Genomic DNA, 23,927 nt, shown 5'->3' on the forward strand with positions numbered 1-23,927 from the left:
ATTTTTTTCTTCTTTTTCTTTTTAATTTTTATATATGTGTAGGTTTATATACATACAAACATATCAAATTTAATTTCTTTCTTAATATTTTGTTGTTGCTGTTTAAAAGGGTTTGAGAAAGCATTGTAGAATTTTGGAATTCTGTGATTATTCTGAAGAAGGCCAAACTTGTCTTTAACTAACTACATAGTACAACATGTATTTAAAAACAACACAATCCAAATCAAAGAATAGCTTACTGCTGTGCACACAATTAAATTCCCAAACAAACATTTGACAACAACTCACTTTCCGATTTTAAGCTTTCGATACACCTCCGTGCTCTCTCTCCACATGCTGTACAAGCAAAACGGGATCCCGGAATCCTTTACTGCATTTAGGGCACACATCAAGGGTCACCTTCATAACCCCGTTCCGTTCGTGAACTCTCTCCACATGTTCCACAAGAGCTCCTACGTTAGCGAATCTCAACTTGCACTGCGGGCAAACTTCCGTTTTTCCACTCTGGCTATTACTACTACTACTACCGCTGCTCTGTCCCGTTCCGTTAGTAGTAGTAGTACTCAACGTCTGACTAAACTCGTTGCTCAATTTCGCCCAATTCGATGAAGCTACCTTGAGAAAACTCGAAGCCCAATTTGATGACGTGGCGGCTGCTGCAGCTTCTTTTCTTGGCTGATCTTTCTTGCTTCGATTGAGAAAGCTGCCCATGAACTGATACGCGGGTTCGGGCTTTTTAGGCCCGGGACATGTGTGGTCGGGCCCGAATCGGTGTTTTAGACAATGGTCGATATCGCAATCCCTGCACTTGATTGTGTTCGAGAATGTTAGAATCTCTCTGCATCGAGGCACGGGGCATTTCTTTTTCTTGGTGGCTTGTTCGTAATTCGATGGGTTGCATTCTGTGTTTACGTGTGATTCCCATGTGATGTTTGCATCTTCCTCGGGGATTAATCGGACCCCTTTTGCACAGAGGGGGCAGATGACTACCGTGACATCGTGTTTGTTGCCTTTTGGACATTGATGCCGACTGTAGCTTCGGTGATCAAGACAGTACACCTGTGAGAGGCTTTCTTCAATTACATTTCACTTCACTTAGAAATAAATCTTGATAGGGTAATGAAATCACAGTATACGTTCGAGCATTTTGAAAAACGTAATCGCTCGACGACAGAAAAGGAAAATAGGGAGTGGCGGTTGCGTAAATAGTGTACGTGCGGAAACGTAAACATATCTTCGATACTATAACTCAACAAAATCGTAAATGACAAACATTACTTTGGGTCGAAAAACGATAATGTAATTTAGTTCGAAATCTGTAACGATCATTAACGAATGGATAGATCTTCCTAATTCAAACATATAAAGAAGAACATAACGAATCAGCAAAATTCGATTGTCGACAGAATCCTATTGCCTGGAAGTTTGACCAAATTCAAGGTCAAACACACAGAAACACACACTGAAGCGCACATATACATACATAGATACATACATCGATACATAAGATAAATGCGAAATGTTGTCAATGTGTACACAGATCAAGCAATAAGTGCAAACTCATCCAATATCTCAGCTTCCAAAACTAAAAAAACTAAATTAATTTGGTGGAATTAAGCACAATTGCAAATACATAAATATGGTAAAATTACCTTTTGGCAGCAATCACATGTGAAGGGCAGGAAATCGATCTGGCGGCAATCTTCAACGCTGCAGTGTTTTCCTAGATTCGGAAACGCCGGAGTCCCCATCTCTTTTGTTTGTCTATGAGAGAGAGAGAGAGAGAGAGAGAGAGAGAGAGAGAGAGAGAGAGAGAGAGAGAGAGAGAGAGAGAGAGAGAGAGAGAGAGAGAGAGACGAGGAGAATTCGACCGGGGAAAAGGGATTTCCTGGATTCGTTCCGGGCTAGATTTTCTCCAATCCCCGAATTCCGCGTTGGAGAAAAATACAGCGGAGAATCGAAGATCGAAGAAGCTTCCGGGAATTTCAATGGGGGAGAATTGACAAGTTCAATCTCAATTTGATGTTTAATATGTATAATTGCTTATTTATGTTTAAAAGCGCATTTCAATTTTTCTCCTACAAAAACAAAAAAAGAAAAACAAAATAGCGCTTTTTCTATTTACATGAGTTGTCAATTCCAGTTAATTACATTTTTCCCTCTCTATTTTTGGGTAATTACTAGTTAACACATTGCGGATTCCACATAGGCCCATTTATCTTGGATTTCCCGTACTAAACATGGGCCCACATAAGGCCCGTTAGATATCTGCATGACGTCACTTCTCATAAAATCAATATAGGTACAAGAGGAGCCATGACGTCATGTATCATATTGTAAATATTATAGTATTATCAGCTTGAGAGAATGTTTGGTACATATTTGCACCTCCTAGATACAACATATCCAGAATCAAGATAGACATACCCGCAAGGGTGGCCTAGCGGTTGGAGCAAGAGAGCTTGGGTCAATTGACCCAAGTTCGAATCCCCTTGCCAACGGTCGCTAGGTCGAGCTTGTCACACATGGTTAGCCTAGATACTCGATTAATTAATAACCTCTCTCATAAAATATCTTTTTTCCGGCCCAGATTCGATATAACATACTAAAATATTCATTCGATAATTTAATATTTTGATGAATTAATAGAAATTTATTAATCATACATGTATTAATTTATATAGAAATGTATATTTATTTCAATATGTGATATCAATATGCACAAATTGGGAAATGAACCTTATAGTTTAACTTAATTCTCCAAAAAAAGTAAGTTAACTTTATGACTTTAATAAATAAAATAAAATTAATGGGACTCGAGAACTTTTTCTGCATTTTTTGGCTCTTCAAAAAGAATCTCTCTCTCTCTCTCTCTCTCTCTCTCTCTCTCTCTCTCTCTCACACACACACACACACACACACACACACACAAACACACACACACACACACACACACACACACACACACACACACACACACTCGTTATACTAAGTACTAACCCTAATAGCTCGAATAGTTGATACTCTCATTCTCCAGTCACCTGCACACACTTCTGAAATATCCTATAGTTTGCTGATTTTCTTGAAATCTTTCACTTGTTATATTGTTCACTGACACTAGTAAACTAACAACAGACCAATGGCTCTAGCCAATCAGCTGCCGCCGCTAGTAGAGCCACCGCCTCCGGCGGTGGAGGTCGAACCGATCAGCCACTCTACTAGCCATTCAATAGAGACACTCGTGGTAGTTTTAGCAGTCATCACAATACTCGGAGTTATAGCAGGGGTCATCGCTCGCCTCTGTGGGGGCCGTCATGTCGGGGGCCACGGTGAACATGACATTGAGGGGTGGGTGGAGAGGAAGTGCCGCAGCTGCATTGATGACGGCATCACCACAGCACCACCACAACCGTCTGCGCCGCCAGCCAAGGAGGAGGAGCCGCCCAAGCCTGCAGCAACTGAAGGATCAAAGAGGTGAGAGACGGTGAGCATAATCTTGGTTTGGGTGAAGCAATAGATACGTCGAAGTAACACAAAAGATCTTAGCAAGATTCTTCTTGATGATTTTCCCAACGACGAAAATTAGCAAAATGTAACAAAATAGGTTTTGTTCGTCTCGTTACAAGCTTATACTCTTCAAATTTTTTTTTTTTTTAACTTTTTTGTTATTATCTTTTTTTTGTTCGGGGCAGGCATAATTTGGTTTAATACAGAGAAGAAAAATCTAACAAAACACGATATACAGAAAATTTATGTACTAAACGACAAGATTTCATTATGCTAATTACGATTAATCAAGAAGTCGGAAAGTAGCAAGTTGCATTAAACACAAAACAGAGTTGTCGGATACTTACTAACTGATACTTACTAACTGAGATCGATCCCAATTAATAAACTAGAAACTGCAGTCGTACGATCCCAAATGCTCCGCTGACCAATCCCAAAATGACTAAAATTGAGCTACATTGACCAATCGCAAACACGTAACAGCCAGACTTATTGGCAATGCAACCTAATTAAAAGAGAAATATTATCAATTCGAAAAGCTAGTTAGCATGCCATAACAAATCATGTACCTGTCACTTATACGCAATCGTCACATTTACGTTTACAACTACATCATGAAAGCTTACATATACAGGCTCTGTGATTCGCGCCAAAAGTCGAGTCTGGAAAAATTATCGTGCACAGATTATCGATCCTACAAAGTATGGCAATTAAGGATAGTGAAATCTAGCCATACATACATGCCTCAAATACCTCCTAAATCAATTTCCGTTTGCTTCTAAAAACACATATACGCAGAGTACATCATCAGCAAACAAAATCACAGACAAAATCAAACTAATCAGAGCAACCAAGGAAAAATAATCAACACCCTACTAAAATTAGGGTTCAAAGATTCAAACTTTCTAAGCAGCAGTACAAATAGAAGGTCAAATGGAAGAAAACCAAAGTAAAACGAATCTCACGAAATTCGATCCAAAAATAAAAAAATAAAAAAAAATTAGCATGACTGAACCAAAATTGAGAAGCAATTCACACAGGGATCTGAGAAGGCAGGAATCGAACTTGATCTTCAAAAATCGTGAGAAATTTCAAGTATTTGGAGAAGATGGTTCCGAAACCCTAATTTTGAAAAAAAAGTACGAAAATTAAAATAGGGTTAATCGGAATCGCTGAACTCAGTGAGCCTCCGGCGAGTCACCGGTCGAGTATCTGCTCCGTTCTCGATTCGGTGACCGCCGGTCACTATTTCGCGCCATCGAAGGAGAATGACAAGCCTGACAAATAAGACTCGGCCCTCCCTTGAAAGATAAAGTGGAAAGAAGTAAGCTTTACTATTTTACTAGTCTTTCTATTTTTTTGTGTGTACCCTTTCCACTATCAAGGAAGGAAGGTTGGTTTTCGGACGAACGCCATGAAAGACGTATCTGTCAAGCTTGAAATTCTCCTTCGATTCGGTGCGAAAAAAGTTGTAAATAATAAGTGCAAACCTATTTCGCACTTAAATAGGGGATAGGGGCCGAAATTGACCGTCTTCGAAATATAAAGATTGTTTAATATTTGTCCAACGAATTCAAATTGTTTTAGAAAATTGAACTATAAAGAAATCTGACCTTGGATTTTTGCTTTTAGGGCACTAAGTGAAGGTGGTTGTATGATTGTATCCATTAGATTCTCGTAGAAGTGTAGGTGAGTCGAGATGGCTCGACAAAAGCTCGAGATCATATTCAAATCGAGTTCGAGCTCCAGTTCATTCTTAGCTGTTCTTATTTGTAATATGAATATAACTATTATATAATAATAAAATATTTAATAACCATAATCCAATCATCTATGTAAATATACTTTTATATGCAAATGGTGATAGCAACCTTGACCCTATTCTTCAATCCTAACATTTGTTAAATAATTAAAATTTAAATAATCATAGTAAATTAATACTACCAATAATTTAATTAATTAAATATATGTGTGTGTGGAATTGTGGTTATGCCCGCTAATCTTGATAATTAAAGTCCATTTTTTTTAATCTATGTGTCCACATTACCAATTACTTTAAAAGAAGGCCCAACTCTCAACAAGCCCAATATATTTATTTCTGTGATTTGAGCCCATATCGCAAAAGGAAAATGGCGTAATTCCACTTTGCACCCCTCAAAATATAGTATTTTAACACTTTGCTCCTCCAAAAAAAAAATTAATACCAATTTTCACTCTAAAAAGTAATAAATCTTTCGCATTGCATTCCATTCGATATTTTAATAAGAACTACTGCAAAGATGAAAGTACCCTCAACACATCGAAAGTATTTCTTTTACTAGTGCAAAGTATTAAAATGTTATTTTTTTCCATTCAACTATTTTTTTTTCACTAAATTGCAGAAAAAAAGATTTCGTAACAAAGAAAAAATATAATTTTTTTTGACCAATTCCAATCTATCCAATAACTTCGTGATTGTTTAATGAGACTTCTATTATTAAAATTATATTTTACCACATGAAATAATTTTTTTTATTTGGAGATACTATTTTACCATTTTACCCCTTGACTATCTATATCACCGTCCCTTCTTCCTACATCTGCGTTCAGACTCGGCTGAAGAAGTCCAATTAAGCTGGCAATGAAGTTGACAGCTGGACCATCCATTTTTCTTTGTTTTTTATTATTTAATAATTCTTTATTTTTATTTTTTTTTGCCCACAAAATCCAGAATTTATCATCCAAAGTGACAAACCAACCACTGTGCTTCACTTCTTTTTTAAGCTACATTTTTTTGTTTCTCTCTCTACCATTCAAGGATTTCTGCTTCTACTACTTCTTCAGTCTCTCAGATGAACTGGTCAGTTTTCTTCATTTCATTTTTTTCTTTGGTCAAAATTTATGCTTTCTTGCCTCAAATTTCTTGCTATTTAATTGGGTTGACTTTTTCATAATTGAAATTGATTATCATCTTCACCAGTTTGTGTTTCTTCAAGTATGTATATTTTTAGCTTTTTCATTCATTTTTTTTTTCAGAATTCCCCTGTTTCTTGATTCTTTCCCCTGTTCTTGGGCCTTTATTTTTTTTTTTTTTTTTTTTTTTTTTTTTTTTTTATTAATAAATCTCTAAGCTGGTGAAATTGATCCTGCAGATGTGTTATCTGTACTTAAGTTGTTGAATCTGTAGATTAAAAAAAATTAGATTTAAAAAAAGTTTAAAAAAATAAATAAAAAAAATAAAAAAATAATATATTTGCAGTTAAACCTCTGTAAATTAATACAGTCGGGACTAGATAAATGCAATTAATTTAGCGAAATATTAAATTATCAAATTAATAATTTAACAGGATTTCATCGAGTCGGGACCGAAAAAAATATTATTTAAACGAGGTTATTAATTTATCGAAGTTCTACTGTAATTTGGGATTTTGATTATGGAGTGATTTTGTCATGTGTCTCTGATTTTCATGTTGATTTTGATTTGTTTCAGAAATCAAATCAAAATTTAATATTGTAAAAAGATGAGTATCTTCATTTCAATATTGTTTTTTTATTTTATTTTATTATTTCTTAGAAATCTAAGCATTTAGTGTTCATCTACTACACCTACCATTTTTTCAACAATTTTTGTCTAATTAATTTTTCTCCCCTCAACACTTATGTATATAACACTTTCCCCCCCTAGAAACATTATGTATTCTCCACCTACTACTTAATTGCCTTTTGAGCTTTGAATTGACTTTTTTTTTTGAATTATAAAATCAAACAATGGAATTATACTTGGTCTAGTTTAATCAATCGATTAAGGAAAAGGGTCGATAAATTGGAGGAAAAAAAAATGGTACATTTTCTTAGTCGACGGCAAAAAGTGTGTTTTTTTCGTAGTTTGAGGACGCATAACGTGTTGCTTGCATCACTCTCACTAATTCTAAAGCAAAAAAATCCTCTGATAATTAAAATCCGATTTTCGTGAAAGAATGCATTTTTAGCATAAGTAAGTTACGTTGTAGATTTAACTTCAAATCCCAACTCACATGTGAAAAATCATGCAATAAAAAAATATACTATCAACTGCTGGCATTAAGCATGTTATGGGCTAGCTGTGCAAGGCATTATATATATATATATATATATATATATATATATATATATATATATATATATATATATATATATATATATATATATATATATATATATATATAGTTTGTGATCCCGAAAGTCAACCCATTTCGGGATATTCTGCATTAGTTAACAACTTGCCTCGTTTATCAACTTGTCGTTTTATTTATTATATATTATCAAACATGGCTGCTTCATCCCTTTTCTTGAATTGGAATATATAGGTGATAGCTTGCCAAACCTTCACTCCTAATTCATGCCGTATACTTCATTCGATCGTCGTTCATTTTCTATATAACTTGATATGTCTATAGCCCCGTAAATATATATCAAGAGAGTCAAATATCGAATCATCAAGAAAGAATGGACCAATCGCAACCGTCGATTGTGACAAAGGATTTGGACATCCCTCTCCACACGATCGGGTTCGAAATCGATCACCTTTCGCCTAACAAAGTTTCGGGTCACCTTCCAATCACTTCAAAGTGCTGCCAGGTAATTAATTAATAATTTCTAGTTTTTTTTTTTTTTTTTTTTTTTTTTTAATAATGGAGTGGTGGTGCAAACCAATAAACATCTGACACGTGGACGATGATGAGACAGCCGTTTAAGGTTCTGCATGGAGGGGTTTCGGCATTGATAGCTGAGTCACTAGCGAGCATGGGGGCCCACATGGCGTCGGGGCTGCAGAGAGTAGCCGGAGTACACCTCAGCATCAACCACCTCAAGAGTGCTAAATTAGGCGATTTTGTTGTCGCCGAGGCAACTCCGGTCAATGTGGGGAAGACTATTCAGGTCAAACTTACTATATATAGTAATAATGTGTTTTTATCTTATTTCCGTATTTCGAAATTTGAAATGCTAAATTTCGTTTCAATTTTACTAATACATTTTTGACTTGGAAGGTGATTTTGACCATTTTGTAGTCCGGTTTTGGCAAAATTCAAAACCCGAAAACTGTAGTCCTTTGAGTTAGTTTTCTAATCCAACTTGAATCAGCTAAATTGAATGTTGGGCGACAAAGTTATGCATGAAAGTTGTGGGCAGTGTTCATTGATTCATGCATATCTTTCTCACCCGACATCCACTCTTGGTGATTCAACTCGATTAGAAAACTAATTTAAAGAACTACAGATTCCGTGTTTTGAATTTTGCCAAATTCAGATTAAAAATGGTCAAAATCACGTTTGAAGTATAAACGGGATTATTAAAACTGAAACGGCATTTATCATCCCTTAACACTAATTAAAATGTATCAAATGTTTGATTAAAGATATTAAACTTTTGAGCAGGTGTGGGAGGTGCGTCTATATAAATCCGATCCTTCGGATTACGAAAAAAAGACGTTGATTTCTTCGTCGAGAGTTACTCTTCTTTGTAATATGCCTGTGCCAGAATCACTCAAGAGTGCTGCTGATAGTCTCAAAAAATACTCCTCCAAACTATAAAGCTCGTTCGAGTTTTGCTCCTCGGAAGCAAATGTGTATGTGAATAATAAAAAAGGAAAATAAAAATAAAATAAAAATTATTGTAATCACAGTTCGCTAAGCGCTTTCGAAATGAACCGGGTAAAATTTTATGTTCGTTATCAAGGCTTTAGCCTAGTGGTATCGGGATTCTTTTGTGTTCTATGCCGTTCTGTAAGGCCATTTTTAATTAAACTTGAAAAAAAAAAACAAGCATTTCTGTGCTACAATGTCTAAAAATAATATGTTAAACGGACAGTTATTTTTTAGGGGAAAATACAATTTGGACCTCTGAACTATGAGATTTGTTACAAATACCCCCAAAACTATAAGATGTACCAAAATGACCCCTCATTTAAGGTCAATGTTAACAAAAGTAACACCTTTTTATAACTTCAAAATGGGTTGTATCAAATGATCCATAATTAAAAAAAAAACCATTTCCAATCTTTCAATTTTCACCTTCCTAATCTTAGCAATATATGCTTCTCAAACCACGTCACTTGTGGTCCCACAACGAGCGTTCATGTTAGAGAGACACGAGCGATGTATAGAGCTTTACAATCGAGTTTACAAAGATTAAGAAGAAAAATCAAAACATTTCAAGATATTCAAAAACAAATGTGGAGTTCATTGATGCTTTCAACGAGGCAGGAACTAAGTCGTACAAGCTTGCCGTCAATGCATTTGCCGATCAAACTAATCGGGAATTTATTTCGGCTAGAAATATAATGGACTTCAAGAGCAAAAGGAATGCTCCGGAAACCAAAGGCATTACGCAGGGGAGGAACCACGTGGAGCCTGCAGGTGAAAAAAAATTCACCTATATTTTATTACTTTTTTAATTACATTTTGGTATTTATCTATTAATTTATAGACTTTGCCGCCCCCCTCCCCCCCAAAAAAATTTAAAATTAATACACTTTTAGCCCATAATTTTTTTCCTTCTCTTTATTTACCCCGATTTTCTTGCCCCCCCCCCCCCCCCCCCCAACTAAAAGCCGGTGACGGTACATACGACAAAAGCAAAGAATCATCGTACGCAGCCGAAATTCCGGGCCACGAAAAGGTTCCCGTAAATAGCGAACGGGCTTTGTTTAAGGCGGTGGCCCACCAACCCGTTTCGGTTTCGATCGATACAAGTGGAATGGCGTTCCAGTTTTACTCGAGAGGTATTTTTACGTGGGATTGTGGGACCGACCTTGACCGCTGTAGGGTACGGTGAAACGGACGACGGGACTAAGTATTGGTTGGTGAAGAATTCTTGGACAACATATATATTAAAAGATGTGATTAAGCCCCAAAAGTGTACATGATCACAATTGACAAACAAACAAACATTACAAAGACAAATTATTCATTACATAATAATATAATTAACTCCACTTATTTATTTTTAGGTCCCCCTAATTAATACCCTTTATTTTCTCCCATACTTGCAATAAAAGCAATGGAGATTGGAGACACCCTCAGCCGTTGGATCAATAGCGGAAAAATCGGAAATCAAAGGTGGATTTCAATGGACCATCTGTACATTTCCTCCTTGGGTAACGGGATGGAAAAGGTCAACAGTCCATTCGCCACGTCATAGTCAAACTCAGTCTCCGCATCGCCAGCTAAGCATTTCAATGGCTGCCGAGAAGAATACGCTCCAAAGCGGCCGCAGCCCCTCACCTTCAGCGTGACACGTGTCCCCTCCTCCTTCTCCACCTCAAACTGCTCCACAGCGCCGCTAGAGTTGAACATGTCGAGTAAGCCAATCGGCGCAAAGAAAATCTCCTCCGCTATTTTCTGTTTTAGATAAAAAAAATATTTATTAAAAAAAGGGTAAATGATGAAAACGTTTCTGAACTTAGGCTAAATAACGAAAAATACCCCACCTATTCGTATTTACCAAAACCCCCTGACATTTATTTCCGTCTTACACTAACCCCTTACCGTGTGATTTTTCACGGAATGGAATTTACACAAGTTCAAATATTTTCTTTTATTTCTTACCTATTTAAATGAAGGTATACCAGACTGTACACATTTTCTATTACAAAACTCGATCAACAATTAATCGGAGGGGTTTTTTGGTAATTACGAAGAAGTGGGGTGTTTTTCATTATTTAGCCTAAGTTCAGGGGGTTTTCATAATTTACCCAAAAAAGGAGTTTAATTCGGTGCGGTAATTAATATTTTTTTTTTTTTAAGTAATTCAAGTCATTACAAGGGGAAGTAGGGGAGGGGGGACTCGAACCTAGACCTTTTACCCTATTGAATAATTGGATATGAATAATTGGATAAGAGGGAAATTACGAACCTTCAAGGGGCAAATGTGGAAAAGTTCGTATTCGAGAACTTTAAGTGTAATGGGAAGCGAAGCGCCGTTAGGCAAACGGAGAATCTCCCCAGATTTATAAGCATAGACTACAGCTTCACCGTTCCATTCTGATCCGGCAATTTCGGATATTCCGTTAACATCCGTAGCTTGAACGGAGCTAGTGAGAGTGCCGGGTGAAGCGTCGTGAATACGTGTCTTCTTTTCTATCTTGCACCACCCTGCACCTTGGCAGTTGAATACGCCCACAATTCCCGCGCATTTGTTCGTATTCCAGATTTTAAGCAAGCTGTAATTGCAATTAGTGGAAGTAATTAGTTCCTTAATTTTTACATTAATAAAAAAAAAATAATTAAATAAAAACAAACCTAATCCCATCTCTAGCTGGATCAACAAAGAGACAATCCAATGTAGGCCGACCTGGCAATTGTGCACGAAGAACTGATCCATCAGGAAGAACCAGCTTCCTCAATAGGTCAAAGTTGTGCTGACCTGGCTTATCACTGAATCCAACACAAATAAATTAAATTAATTAATTTAACCAAAAAAATAAGGGTAAATTATGAAAAACCTCCTAAACTTAGATTAAGTTACAAAAATCACCTCCACCTATTCATAATTACCAAAAAAACCCTGAGGTTTGTTTTCGTCTTACACCAACCCCTACTACTTTTCACAGATTTTTTTTATTCAAGGTAATAGACTTTACACAATTTCATATATATTTTTTTTACTTCTCACATATTTAACACAATGTATAATATATTGTACACATTTTCTTGTTAAAAAACTCGATCAACAGTTAATCAGAGGGTATTTTTGTTATTACGGACATGTGGAGGTATTTTTCGTTATTTAGCCTAAGTTCAGGGGGGTTTTCATAAGTTACCAACAAATAAATAAAAATTAGGGTAAATTACACCTACACCCCCCGAAGTATGCGAAAATAACTTTAAGGTCCCTGTAGTGTCGGTAATTACAATCACCCCTGAAACATTGTTTGAAACCCCAACATAATAATACATTGGATAAGTTATTCGGTTAGTGTTATAACGGACTATTGGTTTTAGGCAGTGATGAAGACGACATAGAGCTGGGGATGACATGACTCCCTAACATTTCTTAAAATTCCAATTATTTTATATATGATTTATAAATTTGCGTCTATGGTAGCATTAACGGTTGCACGAAAAAAATATATAGTACATATTTGTCCCCAGGACATGAAATCTTAGCTCCCATAATTGTTTCGGGGGTGCATCTATAATTACCGATACTACATGAATCTTAGAGTTATTTTAGCATACCTCAAGGGTGTGAATCTTAGAGTTATTTTAGCATACCTCAGGGGTGTAGGTGTAATTTACCCTAAAAATTCATTAGATTTGAATGGGATTTAATTACCTAACATAAATTGCACATCCACCTACAGCTCGAGCTGCAGCATGATACTCAGCAGTTGGGTGCAGGCTCTGCAGTAGAATGAATTCATACTATTTCAATAAATATTTTTCAAGAAAAAAATAATATAAATTAAAATTAATGAATGTAGAGAATTAAATTACTAACGTGAAACATATCCCAATCAGGCTGCATAATCTCCCCCAAGAAAATCGTGTTATACGCAACGGAAGAAATGTGAATCGTGTGCGAAGCCGGGTCGCGAGGGTAGTAATCGTCCGAGGCTCTAACGACAGCCGTCTGTTTCGCGCTATAAATCCCGTCAGTATTATGGCACATGCAAGCGATGCATCCGTTATCCGGGAAATTGCGCGAGATGGAAGCTTCCAGAGCCTGGTGGTAGCTTCTAGTGAGAGAAACCCGACCGCCGTGGCCGGCGCCTAAAGTCTCGATAATGTTTTGCACGTCGACTTTGACTCCGTCCACTCCGCACAAAGCTAAGTAGGCGTGGAGCTCGTTGTAGAAGTTAAAGACCTTCTTCGGGTGGACGAGACCTAATCCGTGTACCGCGAGACTGTCCATTACTATGTCCGGTTGGTTTCCCATTACGCCCGGGGATTGTACGGGATAGGCTAATGCAGTGTCGTAGTGTTCCATGCCGGGACCCGCCGGTTGCACTCCTCCCCAGTATCCGGCTAGTGCATGCCATACGTAAACGTATCTGAAGAATATATATACAGTAGAACCTCGATAAATTAATAACATCGATTAAATAATAGTTTATTTGGGTCCGGATTCGGTAAAAACCTACTAAATTGTTAACTCGATAATTTAATATTTCGCTGAATTAATAGAATTTGGCTAGTGCCGGCTGTATTAATTTGTAGAGGTTTAACTGTATATATATAAAATACATTCTTGATCTTGTAGCGTATGGTAAAATCTTGATAAGAACTTACTTGACATTGTGTTGTTGCTTGGCATCTCGGACGACGTGTTTGAGGCCCGATTCCTCTTCGTCGGTTTCTCTGTTCTTTTGGAACTTTGCGTTCTCTTTGATTCCCGTTAGCCTGTTTGCGAACCTACAAATCGAACGCAGAAGCGTGTTTGAGAGTGAGCTTTTCGTAATGAAATTTATTTCATCGTATTTCAGTCCTTGAATTGAAAGATGAAAAAAAAAACGAGAGGCTGTGAATTGTTGGTTGTCTTACTGAGCTCCTTCTTGTACGACACAATTGGGATCTTCCTTGACCTCATTCCCGATCTGTTGCCAGCCGTCATCTATGATCAGAAAACGAGGAGGCGCGCCTCCCTCTGACAAGCTGCAAGAAAAGAAAAATAAGCAAGAATCCCGATTTTATCGTGTTATTTAAGACGAATTTTTTTGAAAAAATCACGACACTTTTACCTCTTAAGTCCTTCCTCAACGCCCTCGGCGGTGACGTCGGTGTAGAAAGCATCCCACGTGCACCAACCAAACCAGTCGAGAATTGCCGGCAACTACAAGAAAACCATAATACATATATACATAAGCATAAATCGAGCCACATGTTCAAATTCGAAATGTAATCAAATCATCGTAACATATCGTCGATCGTCACCTTCTTCTTCTCTCGGTGATGAAATGTTTGCATGTGCTTCTCTACAGCTCTGTTTTACAAAGTGACGATTTCAATACAAATCAGCAAAAGAAAAAAAAACACCGATTACGAAGAAGTACTTTACGCGAAGGAGAGAAACGAGGGCCTTACTTCACAGCTTGATTAATGACCTCAAAAGGATTCGTTCCGGCATGTACGTAAACAAGGTTAAGTCCCTGATCGGTTTCAACCGCATTATCTCCTGCAACCAAAAAATAAATACCCCATTAATCATCAATATACATACATATATAAATATACATATGAATTTTGAATATGGGGTGTAATTGATAATATTCACCACTCTCGAGGCAGATTTCGAGCTCGTTTTTATCGTTTCCCTGAAGAACGGCACGAAACGGCCCTTCAAGCACGGGCAGCAAAACAGTGTAGATAATCGAGGCATCTTCGGTCTCGTTTTTGCTCTCGATTAGCATGAACTGAGTCTCCAACGGAATATCCTTCCCACACGTTCCCATTCGCTGAGTCATCCACCACAGCTTGAAACGGAATAAGCACATGAATCGAACATCCCTATAATTCCGTAAGAAAAAATTAAAATTAAAAAAATTTAAAAATATTATTATGTTTCATACATAACCGAAGATATACGATTGTTAGTGCTTACTCTAATACACCAATTGGAAATACGTGAAGGCTTTTGTTACGAGAAGCCGAGGCACCGATAAATGCACCTTCGACGAGACCTACACCCGATCCCGGAGTGAGTACAACGTTGTCGGGAACTCCAGTGAGGATTGTTTTCCCATGAACCACAAGGTTCCCGTCGTTGACCGAGATGTTTGGTGTGACAGTCATCTTTGTCGGCTTTCGGTGGCTCGAGAATTAACTGCGCACAAATCGAAAAATAGTAAGAAAAATCCAGAAAATTAATCTGTTATCGGTGATCGACCGATCACTAGATGAAGTAAACCTCTATAAATTAACTAGGGAAATTCTATTAATTAGCGAATTATTAAATTATCGAGTTGATAATTTAACACATTTTCACCGAGTCAGGACCGACCGTGAGAAACTATTATTTAATCTGAGGTTATTAATTTATCGAGGTTCTACTGTATCAAAGATTCGGACGAGATCCAAGTTCTTCGATCGATACGAAGGTACAACACAAGCTCAACGTATACAATCAAATCAAGCCGTTCCGGAAATGCGATCGAGTTAATAAAAGATCGATAGGCGGGTAAAATAAGTTATTCACGATTGCATAATCGTTTCAAAATAATTTCCACCAAATTTAAATATAAATTAAACCGCCTTCCGAAACAAACACGACCTAAGAAACTCGAGATCGATTCACGATTCGATCAACATTACTTCAATTTAGAGAATTCTTCTACCAAAAATATCTCACATGTAGCAACTTCACATGTTTAATATAATTTCACAAATAAACTATAAAATAAATAAAATTAAAAAAAAAATCACCAAAAAAACACTAAATTATACCTTTTCAGTGTGCTCCAACTCCACCGAAAATCAGCTAAAAAAAAGATCAAATTTCTCTCAGATGAAGATTTTTGTACGTATAGGAAGAGAGAGAAAATCTAGAGAGAGAAAACTTCTTACAGTACGGAATGCAAACTTCTTCCGACACAAAAATAGAGAGCAGGTGGAAATGCAAGTGTTCAACAATAATGAGGTGTGTTGTGAGTTTGAAGAGTAAAACCGCCTGGGGTTTATATACCCTGCAACGCGTTAAACGTCGAACAACTTTCTGCAATGAAGCTAATCAAGAGACGACACGTGGTCCGGAGTTGCTTCGTATTTAATGAACACTTTTTTGTACAATGAAGTTTTTTTACCATCAAAATATAACCACGTCGTGTCTGCATTCACCGGGTGTAGCACATAAATAATCGTCTTTATAGTTCACAGTGTATGCTAGAAATGATCGTTTTGTTAATTTGATAAGCATATTAATTAAATCAAATCAAATAGCATTACATCGTACCTTACACGAATTACCCGAATTACCGAGATATTTTGTCACACATGTTTAATCTAATGTGATTTACGTCTCTCGTACGATTTGCAAGCTATTATACGAGAGTGTAGATTACTCAGTGCACCTAAACATGATCGACTTCGGATTCCTTCGTTACCGAAAAAAAGAACATTAAATGAAGTATATCAAATAGAATTTCATCAAATATTTGCAAGTAATCATACTTAGACATGCATAATTATACAATTAAATATTAATTGATATACTTTATTAGGTGTAAGTCACATCTTAGTTACACTTATAAGTTGCATTGTTTGATTTTTCACTAGTTAAAAATGGATGTATATCCAAATATAGAATTCAATATAAAATGCAAAACTCGTAATTTTAAGAAAAAAATCAGCAATTATTGAAAAGCATCTTTCCTACGTCGAATAAATGCATTTTAAATGTGACAAAAAAACCCATCATTTTTTTGTACAAACATTTCCATCAATTGCATAACTTTAGTTGCAGTCCACACTCACTACAAACAAAGGGGACTCTATCTAACTTAGGCTTACATAAAATTCTAAGGCCCTCAATAAGTTCTAGTTTTATTTCATGGTCCTCTATATAATGATTTGATGTAGATTTAACATCTCACTTTATTGGCTCTTACTCTTTGGTACTCGAATCTTGAATTTCATGAATAAGTTGTTAGTAAACAATCTTTATAACTTAACAAAAATATTTATAACCGAAAAGTATACGTAACCTACAAATTTTTATTCGTAAACGTAAACAAAATTACGTACGAATCATGTCCAAATTTCAACTAGTCGAATTACGTAAACTTGCATTCTATCTTTTCAGTAAGTTTAATAAATTGCATCACCCACGGTAAGGATGGCCTAACGATTGAAGCAAATGAGTATGTGTTAATTGACCCAAATTCGAGTTTTCTTACAAAAAGGCTGGTATGAATTACGTTTCTTGTATATTTTGCAAACTGTTATACAAGTGTTTGCATAAAAATACAAAAGTCTGAAAATATGAAGGAATATATGATAAAACGATTTAAAATTAATTTTGGAATAGATGATAAGGATCTTTTAAATTCCATAATTAAAGATCTTGATTTAAACAAGAATTCTAAATCATCACAATTAATATTCAATGCCTTAAAATTTCTCCTTATTTTTTTAGCAATATTCTTGTGTACAAAAGGGACACGACATTTGGCGTTAATAATGAAACGACGTCGTCGACCAACCAACTGTCCTGCAGTCACGAGTTGTACTCTACTAAGTGGGTCCCACAATTGGCCGTATAAGACGATTGTACAATGCACCGAAATTCTGCAGTAAAGCAAAAGGGACACGTTGCCTGAAATGATTAGATACAATCATACAAGTTTGAACTTCAAATAGATGGGGTGACGTGGCTGAATTCCAATTTACTTAGCCCCTTGAGGGGCAAATCTGTCATATCCAAGTGTTATTTTTCGCATTAGTTAGGTCGGATGCTTAGACATTTAATATTTGGTAAAGAATCGACTTTGTGGCCGATAATATATCGATTAATTTGTGCAGTAAGAGAGCGCAAAATTAAATAACTCAAGTTTGAATTGTTGTATGAACACTTTTCAGGTTGGATTTGTCACGCGTGTTTATACTACTTAGAGGGTGTTTGGCTAAACTTATAAACTGTTAAAACCAACTTATAAAATGTTTCAGAATTTATTGTCTCTTCAAAAGTGTTTGATATGTTTTTAGAATGATCTTAAAAATTCAAGAAATAAGTTGTTAGGGAGAGCTTTTAAGATCATTTTAAAAAGTACTTATATTTCACATTTTTATCAAAAGACCTTATAATGAGTAAAAATAGCTTATAAGTTCATCATCCAAACACTTTAAAAACTAGTTTTTGACGTAGCAACTTATCAGCTATTTAAAATAAGCTTAAGCTAAAATGACTCTTAATATGATTTACAAGCTATTACACGAGAATGAAAATTTACTCGATTACACTATATGAGATATGAATTCCCTCTTTAAAAAAGGAATCAACTTTTGTGAAATTAATTTTTAAAAAGAGCATAGTAAAATATAATAATGGTAATCAACTTTACATGACAATCAATCAAGTATTATATATTATTATTTAAGCCTTACATATAATTAATTAATTTTCTCATTTCTCCTTTACCATCTAGGGTCATAAGACATCGGCTACTTTAATCAAATGCCCTGAATGATGCATCAATTCTAACTCTATATTTTTTCAAAATTGCACTTAGGTCCTCCAATCATTGTTCATTTCAATAATAAAATATTGATACTAATTTTCTAAATGCAAATATTAACTTCTTATTAATTTCCTATTAGAAAAATAATAATAAAAAATAAAAAAGAGGCTAGTCAAAACACAAAAAGTTTGAATGCAAAGAGATCTCCACCATTCCTTTTCCCCAAGTAGTAATGATTATTAGTATAAGCCTCGCACTGAATCTAATTTGCAGCTTAGTGTCGTGTTTCAGATGTTTTAATCTATGCAGCACGCAAAATTCAACTTCTTAACATTTTCGCGTTTCGTACGCGTACATATGGATAAAATGTTGCATAGATACACATAAATCAGTGTGTACATAAGCAAATATATACAAACAAAGAAACAAGAAGTGATTATCAATTGTGATTTCTCTACTAAATCTCAGCTAAAATTAAGTAGCTTTGATTTTTGTCTATTGTGAACAACTTTGTGAAACACAACACTCCACATGTAAGATGGATGAATACACATATGGATAGTTGAATTTAACTTTTTAATCATTGAATATTTGAATCACACATATGCACATAAAGTCCAATTAAGGTTACTCAAACAAAGAAGTGGAGTCCTACGAAAAGGGTATATAAAACCCTAACAAGAGGAAAACGTCGCTCGCACCTTCCATCGTACGGCGACACAAAGTAAAGCCCAAAGATTATGGTGAAACCTCGGGTCGGCATTTTAAGCGAGCTGAAATTCATCTTATCTAAAAATCCACAAAATATCTAAAAATAGGACTCACTCAAAATTCATCTTATCTAAAAATCCACAAAATATCTAAAAATAGGAGATTCACTCAAACGCTTACTCTCTAATGCTTTTTTTTTTTTTTTTTTTATTTACTAGAATACACAACATACATGAAATCATTTTTCTGATAAATTATTAAATTATCAAACTAGTAATTTAGTACGTTTATACGGAGCCCAGACCACAAGAAATTATTAATCAAGCGAAATTATTAATTTATCTGATCGGACAAGAAAACGTTTTAAATAAGAAGCTTTTGGACAGATAAATTGAATTATGTTTAGTAGCAATATTTACAACTATAAACATTTCCAAGAAAAAAAAAAAAAAAAAAAAAACAATGCTTCACATTTTTTCATCCCTCCTCCAAACAAAACAAAACAGGCAATATAAATTATAAAGCATAACCAACAGAAAAAAACGAGACGCGTTTGCGTAGATGTTTCGTTCAATCTTTCTTCCCTAACTAAGCTTCGTTGCTCATTTGTAAAGATCCATCCGTCATCAATTTCAAGCTGAGACTATTATATCGTTCACGAGAATATTGCCTCGACGCCTTTCTCCAATCTGTGCCCGATTTCATCATTGCAGCAAACTCCTCAAAACTTATTCTTCCATCCTGCAAGATCAAATACTCCGTTTTAAAACACTAAATCCCGTTTTTTCATCAATGGTTAGGTCATAAAATATCTGACCAACACAACACCATTTTAGGACAATCACTATATCAAGGAGATAGGTTTGTCTTGTTCCTTTATAAATGATTCATCAGGGGGGGGCATGGCCCCCCCCACTGCTACTCAAAAATATAATATAGGGTGAAAATCGGATGGATCGGATCAGAAAAATTCCGTTTTTTTTTTCCTTCTTTCTGAAGTGAAAAACTAAGTCCCATTCAGTTCCAAGAAAAATCGGAAATTGGAACGAAAAAAACCTCGTTCCAAAATCTGAAAATTTCGGATCGGAATAAGCGGAATTCGTAAAATTTCTACTTTTTAGTTACCTAAAATATAAAATGCATAATAACATTGGCATTATGAACGTAATTTTTGGAAACTAAAATCAGATCGGAAATCGGAATCTCGTATATATTCCAATTCTGATCCAAAAAAAAGTTGGATTCGGACTTACGGAATTCGGAATGAAAAATATTATTCCAAAATTGGAAAATTTTGGATATTCCGTTCCAATTTCTACCCCTGTATTTCATGGAGATTTGTCTTTTTTTTTTTTAATGATCTTAGAGGAAAAGAGAGAATTGTGTTGGTTTTGATAAAAAATATAGGATTAAAAGTCACCTTGTCAGTGTCGACATCTTGAATAATTGCGTTAATGACCTCTTCACTGGTTGCTTCCGCCTCGTCAGCAAAGGCATCTCTCAGCTCTTCAATCTCAATGTACCCACTCTCGTTTCTATCGAAGAATTGAAAGGCTTTTCGTAAATGGTCATCATTACCCATTTTCCTTAGGTGTACAGATATCGCAACAAACTCCGCACAATCCAGATATCCATCCTTATCCACATCCCCCTATACCAAAAAAAACAAAAAACTCGTTTATTCACCTTGTTCAAATGGTAAAATCCAGCTAATCGAGATATAAGGTACTTACAGCTTCCATAAGAACTTGAATATCAGATTCGGGTATTTGATGGCCAAGCTTGTGGAGGCCAGCTCTCAATTCATGAATGTCGATTTTGCCCTTGTTGCCCGTATCCATCAATTGGAACCCCTCTTTAATTCCCGCCACTTCCTCCACCGACAAATGCTCAGCAATCACCTGAAATTCCAAATTAAAAACAATTTAGTACAACAACACAAAATTTGCCAAACAAGCCACAATATCGAGACGTGAATTACCCTAAGGGCTCTTTTCTTCAACTTATTCATCATCGAAAATTGTTTAAGCCTAGCTCTCACAGTTTCACCCAGAGAAACATTCGGAGCACTCTTCGCATTCTGTAACCAAGGATGATCTGCAATCATTAAAAAATCTTGTCAAGATTTCTGATGTCATAAAACGAAGCTATAAAAACTAATCAAGATCCGATTTTTATTTTTGCCAAATGGACTATATAAAAAAGTTACCTAAGACTTCTTGCGCTGTAAGCCTCTGTTTCGGATCAGGGTTTAGCATTTTCTTGACCAAATCCTTTGCTTTATCGGAAACCAAAGGCCAAGGGTCTCTTGTGAAGTTCACAACCGAACGAATGATTGCTTGGGCAACTCCTTGTTCAGTTTCTGTTATTTAAAAAAGGCATCTCAAGTCAAGAATATGTAATCATATATGTAGGATTATATTAAGATTAGGTTAGATTGTATTAGACTGGATTGAGCCTCGTTTCTTACCTATATAGGATAAGATTGGATTAGACTCGATTGGAATTAATTCCCTACTAACTAACTAATTATTTAGTTAATAAGATGTTTGGTCAATTAGTTTGAATCTTATCAGCCAAACACGTCACTAAAATCCTACTATTTAGTCAATAGTAATTAATAGTGATAACCAAACGAGGCTTTAGAAACTCGAGATAAGAAAAAGAACTTACCAGCCCAAAAAGGCGGAATACCACAAAGTAAGATATAAAGAATGACACCGGCACTCCAAACATCGACTTCTGGACCGTAGTTTCTTTTGAGTACCTCAGGAGCCATGTAATAAGGACTTCCTACAATCTCGTTGAATCTCTCGCCTGTAATACAATTTCGAATAAATGAGTAAAGAAATGAAGAATCAAGAATGCAATTGTATAACTGAGCAATAGAGAGTATCGAGCATTTACCGGGCTTGAAGAAAACCGAGAGCCCGAAATCGATGGCCTTGAGCGGTGCCGTCTCTTTGTTATTTGAAAATAAGAAATTTTCGGGCTTTAGATCGCGATGCATGACCCCGTGCTTATGGCAATTCTGCAAATAGAACGAAGCTATTAGAATATTGAAATCAAGAAAGATTAAGCAAATCAGCACGAAAAATGGAACCAATTTGACAAAGACGAAACAAATTTGCATGTCACGAAAGTAGACTTGTGGTTATGACAAATTCAAACTCCACAAAACAATCAACGCATGCAAAAGTCTCGATACTGAAAACAGATGTCAATAAGCCCAACAAATGCAGCTAACTAAACCAAGCTTCGACTATCAAGCGTAAACACGAGTGCTCAAAAAACACCACATCCCGACAATTGATCAAGAACTACTAACAATCGATTGGCAAAACCCCACACAAAATGCAAACAAATTCATAAATTACAAAAACGCAGAATATTCGATAAGTATTTTTTTTTCACCTGAATAACTTCGACAATCGTACGAGTCACGGCTGCAGCAGCCCTTTCAGTATAATGCCCCCTCGCAACGATCCTATCGAACAATTCACCGCCCTCACACAACTCCATAACCAAGTGGACGGCGTAATCGTCCTCGTAAGTATCTTTCAAGCTAACAATATTCGGGTGCTTAGGCAAATGCTTCATGATCTCGACTTCCCTCCTAACATCTTCGATATCCACTCTCGTCCTCAGCTTCTTCTTCGATATCGATTTACAGGCAAACACGTCCTTACTGGTTTTATCGGTACACAAATACGTGACACCGAATTCACCCCGTCCGAGCTCGCGCCCCAGTTCGTAAAACTCTTCGATATTATGCCCCGTTGGATTGGTCAATACAAACGATTTGAACCCACCGTTTGGTACTGCGTGGCCGCCATTGTCGATTGAGAAAGGATTCGGTTTGTGCTTTCCCCTGATTTTCTCATCGGAAGTTTTGGGGGATGTACAACAATTACCCATTAAAAATCTCGATCAAATTTTTGGTTCTTCCGATTTACGCGCACCGCAGACAAGTCAAAGGAGGAGAAATCTTCAAGTAAAAACCCCAATTTACTTCTTCTTTTTGATCTTTCAGCTAACTGGGTTTGTACAGATCGCAGTACAAACAGTACCCAACTTCGACAATCAACACGAATGAAAGAAATTAAACGAAAAATGGGAATAAATTAGTGGGGTTTTTCCACAATATTTGATGGGTTTTCGAAAGCCAATTACACAAACTTCAAATCTTTGAAGATTTTGCAAAGAAAAAGTCTGTGAGAAATTTCTACGTCAAATTTAGGGATGCCGAAGAACTGTGGGAAGCTCGTGAGGGAGATTTAAGGGGAGGGGAAAGGGTTTGGGGATTTGAGAGAAAATGTTGAGATGAGGAATTTAATGTATCAGCTCAAGAAGAAGAAGTAGTAGAGAGAGAAAGAAGAGAGAGAGAGAGAGAGTGATAGACATAAGACATTTCACACGGATACTTGTTTTTACTAATATACCCTTGTTATTCCCCTAATTGTCCAAAAGCACTCTTATGAGAAATTGAATTTTGATCCCCCCAAAACAAATTAATTTTGCAATGAAATCATTTTGACTTTTAAATTGGATTGACATTTGTAAGTTACAACATCATGAC

At 36.1% G+C, this 23,927-nt stretch overlaps 5 protein-coding genes across 7 annotated transcripts; 2 read left to right on the plus strand and 3 right to left on the minus strand.

Moving 5' to 3' along the window:
- Positions 1 to 123: 123 nt before the first annotated feature.
- LOC105949361 (zinc finger (C2H2 type, AN1-like) family protein) lies at positions 124 to 2,080 on the minus strand. The gene is made up of 2 exons (XM_012972660.2): positions 1,653 to 2,080; positions 124 to 1,059 (listed from the first exon to the last, which is right to left on the minus strand). The coding sequence occupies exons 1-2, from the start codon at positions 1,749 to 1,751 to the stop codon at positions 298 to 300; spliced, it is 861 nt and encodes a 286-aa protein (XP_012828114.2). The 5' UTR covers positions 1,752 to 2,080; the 3' UTR covers positions 124 to 297.
- A 933-nt stretch (positions 2,081 to 3,013) lies between these two features.
- On the plus strand, positions 3,014 to 3,609 carry LOC105949362 (uncharacterized). Its single transcript, XM_012972661.2, has one exon. It carries the CDS (start codon positions 3,140 to 3,142, stop codon positions 3,476 to 3,478), a length of 339 nt encoding a protein of 112 aa, XP_012828115.2. The 5' UTR covers positions 3,014 to 3,139; the 3' UTR covers positions 3,479 to 3,609.
- A 2,485-nt stretch (positions 3,610 to 6,094) lies between these two features.
- On the plus strand, positions 6,095 to 9,351 carry DHNAT1 (Thioesterase superfamily protein). Its single transcript, XM_088824458.1, has 4 exons — positions 6,095 to 6,346; positions 7,833 to 8,103; positions 8,212 to 8,403; positions 8,901 to 9,351. The coding sequence occupies exons 2-4, from the start codon at positions 7,972 to 7,974 to the stop codon at positions 9,054 to 9,056; spliced, it is 480 nt and encodes a 159-aa protein (XP_088680584.1). The 5' UTR covers positions 6,095 to 6,346; positions 7,833 to 7,971; the 3' UTR covers positions 9,057 to 9,351.
- Positions 9,352 to 10,352: 1,001 nt separating this feature from the next.
- Positions 10,353 to 16,426, minus strand: SIP2 (seed imbibition 2). Of its 2 annotated transcripts, XM_088824459.1 has the most exons (14): positions 16,029 to 16,426; positions 15,909 to 15,942; positions 15,067 to 15,288; positions 14,740 to 14,972; positions 14,550 to 14,640; positions 14,400 to 14,448; positions 14,207 to 14,298; positions 14,010 to 14,120; positions 13,758 to 13,880; positions 12,967 to 13,519; positions 12,802 to 12,869; positions 11,766 to 11,900; positions 11,380 to 11,686; positions 10,353 to 10,865 (listed from the first exon to the last, which is right to left on the minus strand). In XM_088824459.1, exons 3-14 carry the CDS (start codon positions 15,255 to 15,257, stop codon positions 10,578 to 10,580), a joined length of 2,241 nt encoding a protein of 746 aa, XP_088680585.1. In that variant the 5' UTR covers positions 15,258 to 15,288; positions 15,909 to 15,942; positions 16,029 to 16,426; the 3' UTR covers positions 10,353 to 10,577. The 2 variants fall into 2 exon arrangements, with proteins under 2 accessions (XP_088680585.1, XP_088680586.1); XM_088824460.1 differs by having other exon boundaries at positions 15,067 to 15,357; positions 15,516 to 16,110.
- Positions 16,427 to 19,709: 3,283 nt separating this feature from the next.
- Positions 19,710 to 23,757, minus strand: LOC105949326 (calcium-dependent protein kinase 32). 2 transcript variants are annotated; one of them, XM_012972614.2, is made up of 8 exons: positions 22,763 to 23,757; positions 22,256 to 22,379; positions 22,022 to 22,165; positions 21,558 to 21,710; positions 21,330 to 21,445; positions 21,082 to 21,249; positions 20,769 to 20,999; positions 19,710 to 20,089 (listed from the first exon to the last, which is right to left on the minus strand). In XM_012972614.2, exons 1-8 carry the CDS (start codon positions 23,264 to 23,266, stop codon positions 19,937 to 19,939), a joined length of 1,593 nt encoding a protein of 530 aa, XP_012828068.1. In that variant the 5' UTR covers positions 23,267 to 23,757; the 3' UTR covers positions 19,710 to 19,936. The 2 variants fall into 2 exon arrangements, with proteins under 2 accessions (XP_012828068.1, XP_088680588.1); XM_088824462.1 differs by having other exon boundaries at positions 22,022 to 22,379; positions 22,763 to 23,592.
- Between the last annotated feature and the right edge of the window lie 170 nt (positions 23,758 to 23,927).

The sequence above is a fragment of the Erythranthe guttata genome, chromosome 10 (assembly GCF_056151865.1).
Source record: "Erythranthe guttata isolate IM_541 chromosome 10, IM_541, whole genome shotgun sequence".
In the NCBI taxonomy this organism is placed as follows: Eukaryota; Viridiplantae; Streptophyta; class Magnoliopsida; order Lamiales; family Phrymaceae; genus Erythranthe; species Erythranthe guttata.

What these genes read in the sequence shown, in the direction of transcription:
- DHNAT1 (XM_088824458.1), top strand. Translation starts at nt 7,972, where the DNA reads ATGGACCAATCGCAACCGTCGATTGTGACAAAGGATTTGGACATCCCT. An exon ending in TCACTTCAAAGTGCTGCCAG is followed by an intron (nt 8,104 to 8,211) that starts GTAATTAATTAA and finishes ATGATGAGACAG; the next exon opens with CCGTTTAAGGTTCTGCATGG. An exon ending in ATGTGGGGAAGACTATTCAG is followed by an intron (nt 8,404 to 8,900) that starts GTCAAACTTACT and finishes ACTTTTGAGCAG; the next exon opens with GTGTGGGAGGTGCGTCTATA.
- LOC105949361 (XM_012972660.2), bottom strand. Translation starts at nt 1,751, where the DNA reads ATGGGGACTCCGGCGTTTCCGAATCTAGGAAAACACTGCAGCGTTGAA. An exon ending in CATGTGATTGCTGCCAAAAG is followed by an intron (nt 1,060 to 1,652) that starts GTAATTTTACCA and finishes AGCCTCTCACAG; the next exon opens with GTGTACTGTCTTGATCACCG.
- LOC105949326 (XM_088824462.1), bottom strand. Translation starts at nt 23,266, where the DNA reads ATGGGTAATTGTTGTACATCCCCCAAAACTTCCGATGAGAAAATCAGG. An exon ending in CGATTGTCGAAGTTATTCAG is followed by an intron (nt 22,380 to 22,762) that starts GTGAAAAAAAAA and finishes TTCTATTTGCAG; the next exon opens with AATTGCCATAAGCACGGGGT. An exon ending in TATTCCGCCTTTTTGGGCTG is followed by an intron (nt 21,711 to 22,021) that starts GTAAGTTCTTTT and finishes TTTAAATAACAG; the next exon opens with AAACTGAACAAGGAGTTGCC.
- LOC105949362 (XM_012972661.2), top strand. Translation starts at nt 3,140, where the DNA reads ATGGCTCTAGCCAATCAGCTGCCGCCGCTAGTAGAGCCACCGCCTCCG.
- SIP2 (XM_088824459.1), bottom strand. Translation starts at nt 15,257, where the DNA reads ATGACTGTCACACCAAACATCTCGGTCAACGACGGGAACCTTGTGGTT. An exon ending in ATCACCGAGAGAAGAAGAAG is followed by an intron (nt 14,299 to 14,399) that starts GTGACGATCGAC and finishes GTTTTCTTGTAG; the next exon opens with TTGCCGGCAATTCTCGACTG. An exon ending in CTGATTGGGATATGTTTCAC is followed by an intron (nt 12,870 to 12,966) that starts GTTAGTAATTTA and finishes ATTCTACTGCAG; the next exon opens with AGCCTGCACCCAACTGCTGA.